This window comes from Theobroma cacao, chromosome 1 (assembly GCF_053813885.1).
Source record: "Theobroma cacao isolate CCN51 chromosome 1, ASM5381388v1, whole genome shotgun sequence".
Lineage (NCBI taxonomy): Eukaryota > Viridiplantae > Streptophyta > Magnoliopsida > Malvales > Malvaceae > Theobroma > Theobroma cacao.
This window is the reverse complement of record NC_142639.1, coordinates 32570064-32585284: the sequence shown is the minus strand read 5'-3', so window position 1 is coordinate 32585284 and position 15221 is coordinate 32570064. Positions and strand designations below refer to the sequence as shown.

The 15221-nt window shown below is 33.1% G+C and overlaps 3 protein-coding genes across 5 annotated transcripts; all 3 read left to right on the top strand.

Moving 5' to 3' along the window:
* Positions 1 to 1071: 1071 nt before the first annotated feature.
* LOC18613135 (mitochondrial ATP-independent inner membrane protease subunit 2) lies at positions 1072 to 5655 on the top strand. Of its 2 annotated transcripts, none has more exons than XM_007050224.3 (5): positions 1072 to 1288; positions 3399 to 3571; positions 4292 to 4475; positions 5002 to 5115; positions 5205 to 5297. In XM_007050224.3, the coding sequence occupies exons 1-4, from the start codon at positions 1217 to 1219 to the stop codon at positions 5092 to 5094; spliced, it is 522 nt and encodes a 173-aa protein (XP_007050286.2). In that variant the 5' UTR covers positions 1072 to 1216; the 3' UTR covers positions 5095 to 5115; positions 5205 to 5297. The 2 variants fall into 2 exon arrangements, with proteins under 2 accessions (XP_007050286.2, XP_007050285.1); XM_007050223.3 differs by having other exon boundaries at positions 1074 to 1288; positions 5009 to 5115; positions 5205 to 5655.
* Positions 5656 to 6415: 760 nt separating this feature from the next.
* Positions 6416 to 11382, top strand: LOC18613133 (uncharacterized protein At2g29880-like). Of its 2 annotated transcripts, none has more exons than XM_088807352.1 (3): positions 6416 to 9261; positions 10070 to 10413; positions 10501 to 11382. In XM_088807352.1, the coding sequence occupies exons 1-3, from the start codon at positions 9231 to 9233 to the stop codon at positions 10723 to 10725; spliced, it is 600 nt and encodes a 199-aa protein (XP_088663478.1). In that variant the 5' UTR covers positions 6416 to 9230; the 3' UTR covers positions 10726 to 11382. The 2 variants fall into 2 exon arrangements, with proteins under 2 accessions (XP_088663478.1, XP_088663475.1); XM_088807349.1 differs by having other exon boundaries at positions 10048 to 10413; positions 10501 to 11381.
* A 1061-nt stretch (positions 11383 to 12443) lies between these two features.
* Positions 12444 to 15169, top strand: RHON1 (Rho termination factor). Its single transcript, XM_007050220.3, has 2 exons — positions 12444 to 12646; positions 13911 to 15169. The coding sequence occupies exons 1-2, from the start codon at positions 12607 to 12609 to the stop codon at positions 15014 to 15016; spliced, it is 1146 nt and encodes a 381-aa protein (XP_007050282.3). The 5' UTR covers positions 12444 to 12606; the 3' UTR covers positions 15017 to 15169.
* Positions 15170 to 15221: the final 52 nt, after the last annotated feature.

Genomic DNA, 15221 nt, shown 5'->3' with positions numbered 1-15221 from the left:
ACACTTAAATAAGATTTTTCTTACTTTACTAATACTTTTCTTTTATAATTGTTTTTTCAATTTATATTTCGTAACAATTTTAATTTATTTAAAAAAAGTAAAATTCTACTGAAAATAAGAGGCTCTTGAGTTTTTTTTTATTTGTTGTTTTATTTTTTAGGGTTTTTTTCGAGAATTTTACTCTAGCCATATGCATGAAATGATTCTAGTTTTACTTTTAGTAGGTGATAAATTTCTTTTAAATCTATCTAATATGCTATGCTTTTTGTATTTTTTACCTAATATTATAATGTCATTCATCTTAATACTTTAGCTAATCCAGTCATTACCAAACCTAACTTCTTATTTCTGTTTTTCCTCACGTAGAAGATCCTTTAAAACAATCCAATCACCAAAGAATAACCTCATTGAAAAGTCTTCCACCCCTTAATATTAAGAAACTCTAGAATTTGACTCACAATTATGTCCAACGCTACCTTATATTTTTGTTCATAGGCAACATTATGAATTGAATACTATCATGTTAACTTTTGTATATACACAAAGATCTACAAAAACACTACATCAGATCATTATCTTGATTTTGTTCATGGGAACTAACATTTTGTAAATTGAGTGGCAATGAATGTATAGGATTATAAGCATTTCTTCATATTTTTTGTTCACAAGCAGCATGAGCATTATAACGTCAACTTTTGTATACACACAAAAACCTACAAAAACACAGCAGCAAATCATAATTTTAATTTTGTTCATGAGTATTAACTTTTTATTAAATGAGTAGGAATGAATGTATAATCATAACCACGGCTTTATATTTTTTCTTTACACCAAGCATGATAAATTGAAGAGCAAATTATGATCTTAATTTCGTTCATAAACATTCAGTTTTCCTCAAATATGTGGAAATAAATATATACAATTATTATAAATAATTATGATATACTCTCCTCCTTTAGAGTAAAAAATGTAAAATTATTTTTGTATATTCTTTTTATCATCGGCACTTCCACCTAGGTTTTTTATTTGGCCCGAGCGCAACGCACAGGCCAATTCTAGTACCGGAAAAAGAAAACCTCTTTCCACATCAAAAAAAAAAAAAAAAAAAAGGCAAAATAAGAAAAAAAAAAATCAAGGGGGGTTTAACAAAAAAGCCTCCTCACCTGCAAATCTAGTCTAGAACGAACGAGCAAAACAGTTTGGGTAGAACTCGGCAATGGTTTCTTTGTCGACGTGGTTTCGATACATAGCTCACAAGCTCGAGTACTCTGTCTCTCTCAGCTGGAAGGTCACTTCTTCTTTATCTTATCTCTTCCCGTTTAGTGTCACTTTATCATTTTATTTCGAATTTGGTTCTCTTAGATTGTTTTTATGAATATGTGGAGAAGTTATGATTTTGGAGTGTTGGGTATGGTTCATTTCGTCGGTTCTGTTGATTCGGTGACGGGAATTTGAGTTTTGTTTTATTTGGGTAAAGGTGGAGACTTTTTTGGTGATTTGGGTAGTTTTCTAATGTTTTCATTTTGTTCTTTTGATGCATGAGCTTTTTTGGATTCTTAAATTGTTGCTATGAAGGGTTTTCTAATGTTTTCATCTTGATACTGGAATGGTTCTGATTTCTGAATGCCATCTTGTGTTTTTAACCTCTATTTTCAATGAAGTCCTATGGTCGTATATTTTCAAAATTACCAAGCAAATTGTTGCATGTAGTGCAGTTCTTAGAAAGTGTGCAAAAATTCCTTGAGTATAATGATAGCAACTCAGTTTTAATTATATGTATTGATTGATTTATTTTGATATTGATGTTGATTGGGAAATGGTTTGCTTAAAACTGGTTTCCTAGATAGAATCTGAAAATCAGTGTTTGAAGCTAGGTTTCACTAGGGCCAATGCTAGAATGCATTCCCTTGCATTATAGTCTTGATGTTAGTATGATTTTTGAAGCCTAAGTCCACCAATGTGGGGTTTGACAAAAAGGTGGAAGATCATATATTTCATGTTGTAACTAGTAGTATAATTTAGGCAGCAGGTGGAGACATAAATCTGATTGTTGGTCCCTAGCAAAAGTTAAGTAAGGGCAATGATTTTTTATTCTTTTTATTTGTATCATCTACGGGGAGCAAATTTTCCATTTACAATTGCATATACTTTTGAGTTGAATAAATTAAATAGTAGGTGCATTTGTTGTATTATGCGAGGGACTTGTCTCAGGAACAGGGCAAACATTTATTTGGGAACTATGTTGGGCATCTTTGCATAAATGAAAATTACATGGACATTGCTTAGTGCTCCTTACATATCCCATTTCTGCTTCAAGATTTAGTAAGCATGGAATCAAATTCTTCTTTAAGGCATGGACATCTTTCTTCCAAAGGTCATTGATATAAAAACGAGGAAATACCCATCTGTAAAACAATCTAACTGGCTTGCTATGATAGTAACTGCTTTAACAAGTTTGCAAACATCACTCTTCCCCTTTGAAGGATTTTATGACCTTTCTTCTTTTTTGAGGTCTTGCACCAATCTTGCAGCAGACTGACATCCTTTTGGGTTAACTTTTGTAGTCAACTAAAAATGCTTCATTGTATGATATGAAAATTTTCTGGTGTCCAACAAGGTAATAAGTAAGGCTCTTAAGTTGTGATTTTAGGTCTTTTGGTCAACCTTTCATTTCAACATTGGACTGAAATAGTGAAGGGAAGGACTCATTTAATTGTTAGAAGTTTTTATTTTTTCTTTGCACTGGCTCCCTATTTTGTGAGATCCAAACGGGGCTAAGGTTGAGGGGAGTCTACAGTTTCTGTTCTCATCTTTTATGATGAATTGCAATTAGATTTGTTATTCCACAACTTTTCTGGTCAACGTGTCACAGAAAATATATCATCTTGCAACTTTGGCCAAGTTAAGCACCATGCTGATTGCTGGGCTTCTATGTCAATGGGCAAATGTAAGCAGAACATGTTCCATCCTTGTGACTTTTGCCAGAGGCTAAAACTGGAGTCTTTCTGTGACCAGCAGTTTACTAGTAGCTCAAGAATAGGCTAGCAACTTCAAATTCCATTACATTAAGAAAACCCTGTATAATTTTGTTGGTTATATCATTTTTCATATGAATAATACTTTTGCTAAAAAAAGTTGGAAATTTGTAGAGAATTTGAGGAATGTTTTAAATTAAAAAAAAGGGTTCATGAGCTTTATTTGTGAAGTCTCCATGCTTAATTTATGATTTAGAGGTACTTCCGTCGATAATGGAACTTTTGAAATAAGTAGATAGCTTGTATTGTTGGTTCTTGCCTCCAGTTTGTTCTGCTAAATAATTTTAATGCTTCTGAAATGCAGAATTATGGATAGGTTTTTGTTAGCTTTCTTTTCCTAACAGGAACCTTGATGTGAAACAGAGCTATAAGAGAGGTCAAATCAGTGATCGGGAAGTACACGATGCAGTTTGGAAAAATCTATTTCAGGGAAAGTTGACTTATTTACACTGGAATAAAGGAGAGGCCATGGCCCCAACTATCGGAGCTCAAGGGGGTACTCTTCTTGTTCGGAAGATTGCAGCTGCAGACCCAACGTAATACTACTTTTTTTTTTTTTCTCAAAGAAGAATTTATTTTGTTGTTTTGTTGGGATGAATGGTTTTTCTCTTTTCAAATTGTGCAGCTCTTTGTTGTTATTCTTGGTACAGTTTTTCATAGATTCACTTCACTGTGAAAATTTAAATGTGCAAGTTCCTACAACACCTGAAAAATAAACTTATGGTTTCTTTACTCTGGTTTGAGCTGGTCCATTACAAATTGATGATGAATCCACTTCAATCATCTAAGAATCTGTGCATGTAGACGTTTGTAACCAGACCTGTTTGAAATGTTTTGCTGTTCATTTTTAAGTTCAATTTATAATTTTATATTACTCATTTTGAACATCAGTTCCCTGGCTTCCATCTAATTGTATATGTGCAAGCCATGTTATAAAATTAACAATTGGGTTGCAAGGCCAAGCACTTTCTTCGGTTCCGCTATTCAATCCATCATTACTTCTAAATATGTATGCAAATAAACAAATCTGTATGTATAACTCTATGTACTTATGTGTGAAGATAACTTGAAGTATAAAGCTAGCTGACATGGCATTCTCATTCATGAGTCATTGTTCAATCACTGTTATTGAAGCAGAATCTTCTTGTGGTCCCCTTTCTCTCTTGCCTCTTCTGTGCAATATATCTTTCATATTTACTCTTCCTTTTTGAATATGATTTCAAGGTTTCCTAACTTTATGCATAACTTCTGAACAGTCGAGTTTTTGTTGGAGATGTTGTTGTCTTGAAGGACCCTGATAGTTCAGATAACTATCTGGTCAGAAGATTGGCTGCCATTGAAGGATATGAAATGGTCTCTACTGATGAGAAAGATGAGCCGTTTGTTCTTGAAAAGGACCAGTGCTGGGTGCTGGCTGACAATGAAAAATTGAAGCCCAAGGTATAAAATATTAATAAATGTTACAATTGATAAAAGTTTTAGTCGCTATGCTTGTATAAATCTGTAGGCATCATTTAGATTTAAGAAAACAGAAAACGGTGTTCATTACCACTCTGGGAGAGCTGGAATTTTGGCAGACCCCCTTGTGGTGGCTGTATAAGTTGGCCAGAGAAGGAATTTTAGCTTGAACATCCTCCATTTATTTTATCAAGGCTATATAGTGGATTTCTGGAAGAGTTCTAACCATTGTCACTAAAAAGTTCTGGAGAAGCAACTTTTTGTGCCTGAAAGCTCAATGCTTAGAGAGATGGAAAGGTGAATTTGATAACAGCCATCCAGTTTGTGATCTTGATTCTAGAAGGCTGCTTATTAGCTATTACATGCATGTCTCTTTACTATTGTGAGCTAAGTTCTTTGAACCTGTTTTGCATGATTAATGAAGAACTTATTCAACCATTTATATGGCTTTGGTAGTACCTGATCCATATTCTCCATTTTTTATTGTTTTCGTTTTTCTCCTTTTGAGGTGATAGGAAGCAGAGGACAGTCGGTTATATGGTCCGGTTCCCATGACAGACATTGTTGGCCGAGTTATATATTGTCTGCGGACAGCTGTTGATCATGGTCCTGTGCAGAACAGGTAGCTGGGATATAATTATCTCAAACCATTATTGTTTTACGAAAGGTGACATTTTGTTGATTGCTGAAACTTGTTTGTTCCTGTAACAGTCATTTCAGCATGCGAAAGGATTCTCCAGTGTTGGAAATAGAGCTGGATGTCAATGAAATGGCGAAAAATCACAAAGCATGATGTCGATGAAATGGCAAAAAATCACAAAGCATAAACTGGCCACACTTGATGCTGACTCCTTTAAGCGTGTATCTATTATTGTTATTGCCCCTTTTCCTCTGTGGGTGTCTTTTTAGTTTAGCATGCAAGTTAAGAAAAGAAAAAAATAGGGTACAATAAAGATGGAAGTATTTAGGTTCATGTGATGGGGGCGGCTGTTTGTCCTTAAGAGGTGCGTGCAATTGGGTTATTTATTCAGAACTGGATAGGCAGCCTGTGTTGAATTTTGAATTTCAATTATATTGAACAACTGCCTTTGAACGGTCTGTAATTTGAGAGTAGCTTAGCTAAACTTTTGGGAAAAATGAAAGACGATGGAGCATCTTTGTATCTGGTGGCTGGCTATTGAGTCTTGACTTATCTTCATTTGTTCAGGTTCTAAGGTTGGAGCACTCTTTTGATGCCTGATTTACCTTGACAGGAGAGGAAAATAAAAAAGTAGAGAAGAAAGTCTGATACAAAAATAACCGGTATAATACAAATAGTTTTTTTTTAATTATTTAAAAAAATTTGTTATTCAATTTAATTTTTATATTTTTATTTTAAATTAAATAAATTTTTATAATTAATTATTGATTAATTGTTATTTTATTAAAATAATACTTATTATTTTATATTATGTGGTGTTGAGATATTATATTAGATAAAAAAATATATGATGATATGATCATGTATGGTCATGTGATAGTATCATGTAGATATAAAATAATAAATAAAAATGATGTTTTTATTAATAATTTATAAATTTTCAAGATTAAGATCTCATTCAAACATTTTTTTACCGTACATTTGGTATGGGGAATAGTTATGCCATTACCTTTTTATTTTTCCTCAATTTTTGTCACCTCGTTTGGTTTAGAGGTGCAGCACGGAATAGGAATTCCTCAGTAATTCTTATTTCGTGCAATGGGTAATAAAGCTGCTTTAGGCAAACCCGATTTTTCCCTCGGCTTTGTCTATTCCGTGAGACATGGAATAGTTGTAAAATACATAATGACTAAAATACCCTCATTCCATTTACAAAATTCCAACTTGGTCCATATAAAATAATTATTTTCTCTCTCTTCCTCTTTTCCCCTTTTCTCTCAGTCGATCGATCCCTTTTTCTCCACTCCAATCTTCCCCTCTTCCCCTCTTTCTCTCAGCCGATCGACCCTTTTTTCTCTTAGTCGATTTTTCCCTCTTTCTCTCAGCTGATCTTCCCCTCTTCCTCCCTTTCTCCCAGTCGATCTTTTCCTCTTTCAAGCAGTCGCTCTTCCACGGTTTAAGGTTCTGCCAGTAGCACCGCCTCTCTCATCCAAAGTTCCAACTACATTATTCTCTTCCATACTCCAGATACTTGCTGTGATTTCTTTCTTTGTGGGTCGAGTTTGTTATCATTTCCTCGATTTTTTACTCTGTTTGGTTGCTGAGAAGCAACAAAGATAAGATAAATGAAGTATAATTGATTAGGCTTCGTTCAATTCTATTTTCTTCATTTTGTTAGCTAGTGATTTTCGATTTGGAAATTATGTGGTAGATTCATTGAGAAATATGGGACTCATGTCATTTCTCTTTTGACATAAATTCTGATTTGACTGTAGGAGGAATCCCAGTTTGTCATTTCTCTAATCTCTCCTCTAGACTTCTTTTGCCCTTTTTTCTTTCTTTGACGTAAGCAAATTTCAATAAAAGAAATTCAATCTCAGTTAAAAAAGGATAACGACCATTAGGTTATCTTATCAAATTTGCTTTAATTAATTTCCCTAATTAATTATCAAATACGATCCTAGTTGAGTAAATAAAAAGTATTAGTTTTTAATCAATTACCAAGCTGCCAAAATATATAGTCATATGCAAGGCAAAAATATGTCAACTTCATTATAAAAATAACATATCATAAAGTCAACTTAATCTTAGAAAATTTAGCAATTTATATTACGCAATTAGATGAACTTATTGGCTTGCAGTATTAAAACATTCTTATTGTTGAATCTTAAGCTTTTGACTATAGCATAAACTAATAACTAATTAATTTATTTATTTCTTTGTACATAATTTAATAAATGTTATATTTAGCAGAATGTTTTGAAAGCTTTTCGTTGACTAAATAATTTAGTGATAATGTATCAAGTTAAAATTATTGATGGGTTTTTTTTTTTTGGTTTAAATCATGTGAGGCATGCAAATGAAGTAAACACAATTATATGAGATGGCCTAAGATTGCATGAATTAAATAAAAGTAAACATGCAACTCGTGAATGATATTATTTGTCATGCCACTCCATGGTATTCTCCTACTAATATTTTTGATTTAGTTATCACTCCATCAAAATACTTTTAACTTTAACAATTGAAATTGAAGAGGTGTAGTACAATTACTTTGAATGGTTAAGTTTGAAATTTTCAAATTTAGAATTAGTGATTGGTTGATTAAGTTTACATAGCTATCCTAAATTAATCTAACAAGGCAATGACGTATTTAGATATAATTTAATACTATACTAGTGATCTATATTGCTTTGAATTGTGTTGAAGAGTTGTGGTCCGTCTTATGTATGATTTTCATTTTTCTTTTGGGTTAATGGATGTAATGTGCGATTTGAAATGCAAAAAAAATAAAAAGCATATTTCTTTTTTTATTTGGTTTTTTACAGGTATGCTAAAGCCCTAGGATTAATGCATTCTTTTTGCTGTGAACTTGCTTTTGTTTGAATTGAATTTTAATGAGTACAATATCTGCAGCAGTTGTGCTGGTCATGTCCATGTTACCGTACGCGAGTAGACTGTACATTGAGTCTGCCTTTAGGGGAAAAATTTTTCGTTTACATTTCCATACAGGCTGCTGGTTCTGTGATAACTCTTACACTTGTTTGCATGTTTTCTGTTTTATTTATCAAAAAATGCAAATGTGGTATAATTTTTAATATGAAAATCAAATATTTCCTCTGTTTTTGTTAGTAGGCACTTAGAGACATGAATTATTTCCTTTGAATTATTTACTGTCAACATGATTTTGAGATGATGTGCGCTTGAGGTCACTTACTTTTTATATGCCATATGGCTTTAATATTTTTTGTACATAATAAAATAGATTAGAATATTTATTTTTTGTAGCCATAATTCGTTTGTATTTGAGAAGAGATGCTGAACGACGAAAAAGGCTACTAGCTATGTTTAAGTTTTATATGGAGATTTGTCATGCTGTTAGTTCATTCTTGACTTTGTTGTCTGCAGCGTTGACTTTATGTACTTATACGTCAAAAGTAAGATCTTATGCATTAGATTTTGTTGCAAATCGAGAGTATGTGAGGCGACTTGTGTATGATAATGACATTTCATGTATTTCACAAATTATGATGAATAGAGCAGCCTTTTTTAAATTATGTGAAATGTTAAAAAGTATTGGAGGGCTGAAGTCAACAAAGAACATGCTTGTAGATGAACACGTAGTAATATTCTTACATATTATTGCTCATCATGTTAAAAATCGAGTAATTAGTTTAAATTTTAAAAGGTCGGGTGAGACAATTAGTCGGCACTTTCATAATGTTTTAAATGCAGTGCTGAAATTGCAAAAACATTTGTTTAAAAAACCTGAGTCAATTCCAACAAACTCAACAGACAATCGGTGGAAGTGGTTTAAGGTAGATTATTGATGTTATTACCTTTTGTAACTATATATATACAAGACATTAATAGGTTTACTTATAAATAATTCATTACATTGGATTTGTAGAATTGTTTAGGTACTCTAGATGGGACAAACATCAGGGTTAAGGTGCCAAGGGCAGATAAACCTAGATATCGCACTCGTAAAAGGGATATTGCAACAAATATGTTGGGTGTATGTACACTTGACATGTAATTTGTCTTTGTTCTTCTTGATTGGGAAAGGTCTGTAGCTGGTGGCAGAATTCTTCAAGATGCACTCAAATGGACTTAAAGTGCCTCATGGTAAGCTTTCCTATGATAATGGGAAGGTTTTTCAAATTATGCACTATATGATTATTCTAATTAAATAAATAAATAACTTATTTAGTTTGTTTTATATAGGTTGTTACTATCTAGTTGATGCAGGCTATATAAATTGTGAGGGCTTTCTTGCACATTTTAGGGGTCAACGATATCATTTGCATGAATGGCATCAAGGTCATTTACCACACAGTCCTGAAAAATTTTTTAATATGAAACATGCTACTGCTCGCAATGTTATAGAGAGCTGTTTTAGGTTGTTGAAAATGAGGTGGGGTATCCTTCGGAGTCCATCATTTTATCCGATTAGGATACATAATCAGATTATTATAGTTTGTTGTTTGCTTCATAATTTTATTAGGAGGGAGATGAGTTTTGATCCCATTGAAATGGATTTAGGGGAATATTTTGAAACCAACACTGCAGTTGATGAAGATTTTATAAGTATTATTGATCCTACTGATAATTGGGGAAATTTGAGAATGGAATTAGCAAATCAAATGTTCAATGAATGGCAAACATCTAGGCAGAATGATGATTGACATGTGTTAGTGTTATGTTAATTGAAGGACTGTTTTAGTGTTTTAATTTGTTCGTAGTGTCTTAATGTTTTGTCAATTATTGTTGGTAATTGTTGTATATATTGTACTTTTTATCATGTGAATAAAGTTTGACAACTTTTAATATATTATTGGATATATCTCTTTATTTTTTATTTTTTAAGCATTATAATTAATTTTTTATAATAAATTATTTGATGTATGGTAGAAAACAATGTCCACATCTTCAGCTGTAGCTTTTCAAAGTTCAAAGGGAACCAAAAGAAAATGGAATTATCATGAAGATGTTGCACTTATTTCAGCTTTGACTGATTTGCACAATATAGGAAAATACAATGCTGACACTGGTTTTAGAGGGGGTTATTTAATGGAACTTGAAAATATGCTTGCAACAAAATTACCGAATGCAAACTTGAAGGCGAAACCCCACATAGAGTCTAGAATAAAGACTTTGAAAAAAGAATGGGTTATTATATATGATATGGTGCAAGGGACACGTACTAGTGGATTTGGATGGAATGATCAAAGGAACATGGTTGTTACTGATGATTCTGTATGGGAATCTTACATACAGGTAAGTTTTTGGGTTGAACTTATTTTTGTATTTGCATATTAGTTTCTTAATAATAATATAACTAATAGTCCTTTTTTCTTTCATTAGAGTCACAAAGAGGCTGCCCCTTTTAGAACAAAGAGTTTTCATTTCTTCAATGAGCTGAGTCTTATTTATGTAAAAGATCGTGCAACAGGAAAAGATGCCCAAACTACAACAGATATCCTCAAAGAAATGCATGACTGTAATGAAGCAATAAATGAGGAAATTGAAAGTGAAAACGTAGCTGCATATAGTTTGGACAATGAAGATTTTTCAAATATTCAACCTTAAACATCAGCTCTTAGAAGTGAAACAACTTTAGTAAGGAAGAGAAAAAGGCTAAATGAGACGGGTGATCCCATTACATCCGAATCAATTATTGCTGCTGCCATGATATTGGGTGAAAATATAAAAGAGGCTGGAATTGAGTTTAGCAAAAGTGTTGGGGCAGAGGTGAACATCCAACAAAAGGCTCAAGAGTTGGATGAGATTTTAAGTCAAGTAGAGGGATTGACATCGAGGGAAAGGGTTCTTTCTTCAATTAAACTTCTTGAATCTCTAACTCTTATGTTTGTGTTTTTTAGTATTGATCTTGATGGAAGACTTGAATGGCTGAGGACATTTCTTGCTGACCGTTGAGCTTAGATGGCTCTGAAACTTTTTGTGAAGGTAACTTATTGATATTGTAACATTTTGGCACTTATGGTTGATGTTGATACTAATTATGAGGTTTGTTAACAAGTCTGAACCCTTTTGAGTTGACCGTTGTGTTGCTGGTTGTATAATGGTGATGTTATTGTAGCTATTTTATTGGTTTTATGCATGTTGTAAGTTAGTGTAATAGGATGAATATTCATCCATAACTTTCAAGGTCAGTGTATTTTTGTAAACTAGATCTTGGCTTTTGATTATATGTAATAATATTTTCATCTAAAAGGCATTTATAGTATGACAAGGCTTTTTTATTATTTATTACTTTCCATGTTAATATGCACTAGTTATGCTTGTAATTTGTCATTTTCTTCCCAAAGATGGAATGCTTATCTATATTGAAAGACACGTTATTCAAAAATTTGGCATTTATGTTTCCTCAACACTACATTCTTATTTCAAAGAAATGATTTTTTTCATTTTTTTTGAAGGTAATATGAATTTTTATTTAATATATCAAAAGACATAATTTACATTTTTTGTTAGCAAAAAATAGAAGACTATTTCTCTAATTTCAAAGATTTGATTTTCTATTTAAATATCAAAAACATTATTTTCTACTTCTACTTGTTTTGTCGGTTTTTTTTCCAAATATTTATTCTCCAATATTTTGTCTATGAAATATTTTGAAAATGATTCATAATATGTGAGGAATTTACTAAAAATAAAATTTTATACACAAAATTTAATTGATTATGATGGATAAAATATAATATAATTAAATTATATTTTAGAATAATTATCCATTTATAAAAATATGTTATTAAATTATAATTATTTTTAGTAATTGGGATAAAATATAATTGTAATGGATAATAGTCTTTTGGGATAAATTAGGTGTTTAAATTATAATAAAGATAATTTTATTTTTTATGAAAATAAATGTTTATATGATCAATGTTATTTTTATCTTTTTATCACCTATTCATTTTTTATTTTAATCTTATTTCTACCAACCAAACACTGCAATAAGTTATAATAGCAATTCCTCATCTATTTTATTCACTATATCAAATAAAGTAATAATTATTATATTCTATTTTTTATTTTATTTTCATAAAATAATTATTTTATTATATTTTTGTCTATTTTATGAATCAAACATGAGGTTAGTGTTAGAAAGAAAGCAATGAGATATGATATTTTAAGCTTTTAAGCATCCTAGAGAGTAGAGAAGAGCATGCAGGACAAGGCAGGTAATCCTCTTTATTTCTTTCTTTTTCAGAGATACACTTACGAGGCCTGATTCGGCCCAGTTTCAGGCCTCCGGACCATCCCTCAATCCCTTAATCCAGTATTTGCCCATAAACAAATGACAATTATCGAGCAAGTCCCTTATCAATGGCCTATATAATTTATAGCAAACAGTGAAAACCTCGTTAAAAACCCAGAAACCCTCCCAAGAGAATGCAAAACTGCTACGACGCTCTCTTTTGAACCTTCAGCACAACTCTCCAACTCATGTCGCATGCACTTCATCTCGTTTCCAATAACATTCCTGGTAAATTTCTCTTCGTTGTTTTCTCTTGGGGCCTTTCCTTTCTCTTTGGTTTCCAAGGAAACGTGAGAAATGAAATGAAAGGAAATGTTTGCTCTTTCGAGGTCGAGGGCTCAAATGGTTTTTTTTATTGAGCAGAGCTCCGCTTTGGGGTTTTCATACTTTTCATTGCTTTCTTTTGACTTATCTCAGCTTGCCCATTTTTTCTTTTAATTCTGCTTAACCGTTATTAATATAATTCTTAGATTATCTTGAGTATTTATGCTGGCTTCTCTGAATTGGTTTAAAGATAATTAAGTTTGACTTATTAAATTTGTTTAGGTCTATATTCTTGTTGTTTGGGAGGTTGCTGAATTGAGTTATGGTTTTCTTTCTCTGATTTTTTAATTGCATTTTTGGGAGAAGAAAAATTAGTGAATTATGCATTTGATTTTAGCATCCCCAATTGGTAATTTCCATTAATGATTAGCTAGAGAAGGAGACACTCATGTCTTGATTTGCTGGTTTCACAGCATCCCTCCTCTGGTGACATGGGGGTAAATGACCTTGGATTTGTCACAGTGGTAGTGTTGGGTGTAGAGGATTGGTGGAATGGCAGCAGTGATTTGGTATTAGCAAAAGCAGCTAAGTTGGTAATGATTGATTGGTGGTTTTTATATGGTTTTTTTGAAGCACATGAAAAGATAATGCAGTAAGCTTTTATTATCAGCATTAGTTTATAAAACATAAAGCATGCTTAGAGTCATAGAGCTGAAAGTTGAGGACAATGTAATGTGCGCAGCCTTTAAAAGAATGCTTGGCCAGTTGGAAAATAAGCCTTTAGCTAACATTGAAGTTTGTATTTTATATTGTCTACATAGCACAAGTAGACCTTTGTTATATTTCTGAGCATCTGCTCAGAAAAGAGTTGGTTACTTTTGGTGCTTTTCATTCTTTTTATTTGTTGCTTATCTAAGAAGCTGTTTGACAAGATTAGTTTAACAAGCATGCTTAGATTTGTTCCCAGAGAAAGTTCAATTTCATTTTTTCCTGTTTAAAGTGATTGCATTATTGCAAATTTGTGAAGATTGATGTTGGTAGTGGGATTTGTATAAGGTATCTACTGGGCTAGATTGTTGGTGTGTATTATTAATTGGTTGTTTTTGGTCATTTGGATTTTTGGGCAAGTGTGCCACAGGGTAAAGAAATATGCTCAAAATAGTCTTGCTTCTTAAATTATGTTTTTATTATTAATTTTTTTCCTTACATGGTACTGATTTTCTTGTAGGTTATGGAACAACAGAATGTAGATATCTCTCCTGTTCAGGTATTTCTGGAAGAGCAGTGACTCTATCTCCTGGCTCTTCACGTAGAGACCACAGAATTTGTTCACAGGTGAAAATCAGATCTTTGAAATGCAGTTCCAAGGAGATATCTTTTGTGTGCAGAGCAGGTTCTAGTGGTCACAGGAGAAACCCAGACTTCTCAAGGCAAAGGCATGGTTTTCGAGGGAGGAATAGGCAAAATGAAGACAGAGAGAACTTTGAAAGTATAGATGAATCTGAAATGTTATCTTCAAAAAATGGGCCATTACTCTCCCTCTCCGGTTCCACAAAATTCCAAGCCACTGCAGTCCCTGGTCCAAGAGAGAAGGAGATTGTGGAGCTTTTCAGGAAGGTCCAAACTCAACTTCGAGAAAGAGCTGTGGCTAAAGAAGCTAAAAAAACTGAAGCCTCGCAGGGAAAAGGTAAAGAGAGTGAAACAGTTGATTCTCTCCTTAAGCTATTGAGGAAACACTCAGTTGAACAAGGCAAGCGAAAAAACAGCATTGGCAGTAGCAGAGACCTAAGTTTGGATCAGCCAGAAGTGAATGGATCTTCCAATGAAGATAAAGGCTCCAGCTTCTTTGATTCAAATGATAGAGTGAGGAGTGAGGCCAAAGAACCTTATGCCCCTACTTTAAGCAGACCAGCATCAAATTTCCGACGGAAGTCACCTGTCCCACAAATGAAATATCAGCCGATTTATTCCAGTGAGGAGACTGTCAATTCTGTCGAACATGGAAATTCAGATGGGAAGAGAAATTTGAGTTCAGCCAAGTCATCTCCTGCACCTGATCACGTGCCTGAATTGGAGGAGGATTCAGAGTCTGAAACTGAGCCAGAGCTGGAGCCTGAGTCAATTTATCAAGATCCTGATGCGTTGGATGAGTTTTCAGAGGATGAATCTTCTGATATTGATGAGGAGGACAGGGAACAGCAGATTGGACATGAGGATTTGAGTGCATTGAAGCTACCAGAACTCAGGGCACTTGCGAAGTCTCGTGGTTTGAAGGGATTCTCCAAGATGAAGAAGGCCGATTTGGTGGAGTTGCTGAGTAGTAGCTCATTCTAATTAGTGATGGAGGAAAGATCACCTGCATTTTGATAGTTGAGATGCACTTTTTGGTTTTCATTAGTACTTTCTGTGTATGTTTAAATGTATTACATGCCAAAATATCCTCCCAAGAGGCTGACTAGTTATGGATGTTTAGATATAGTTCTGTCAGTTACCCTTGTGCAATGTTTTGAAGTCTTTTCTAGAAGTCAATCTCCTGTTT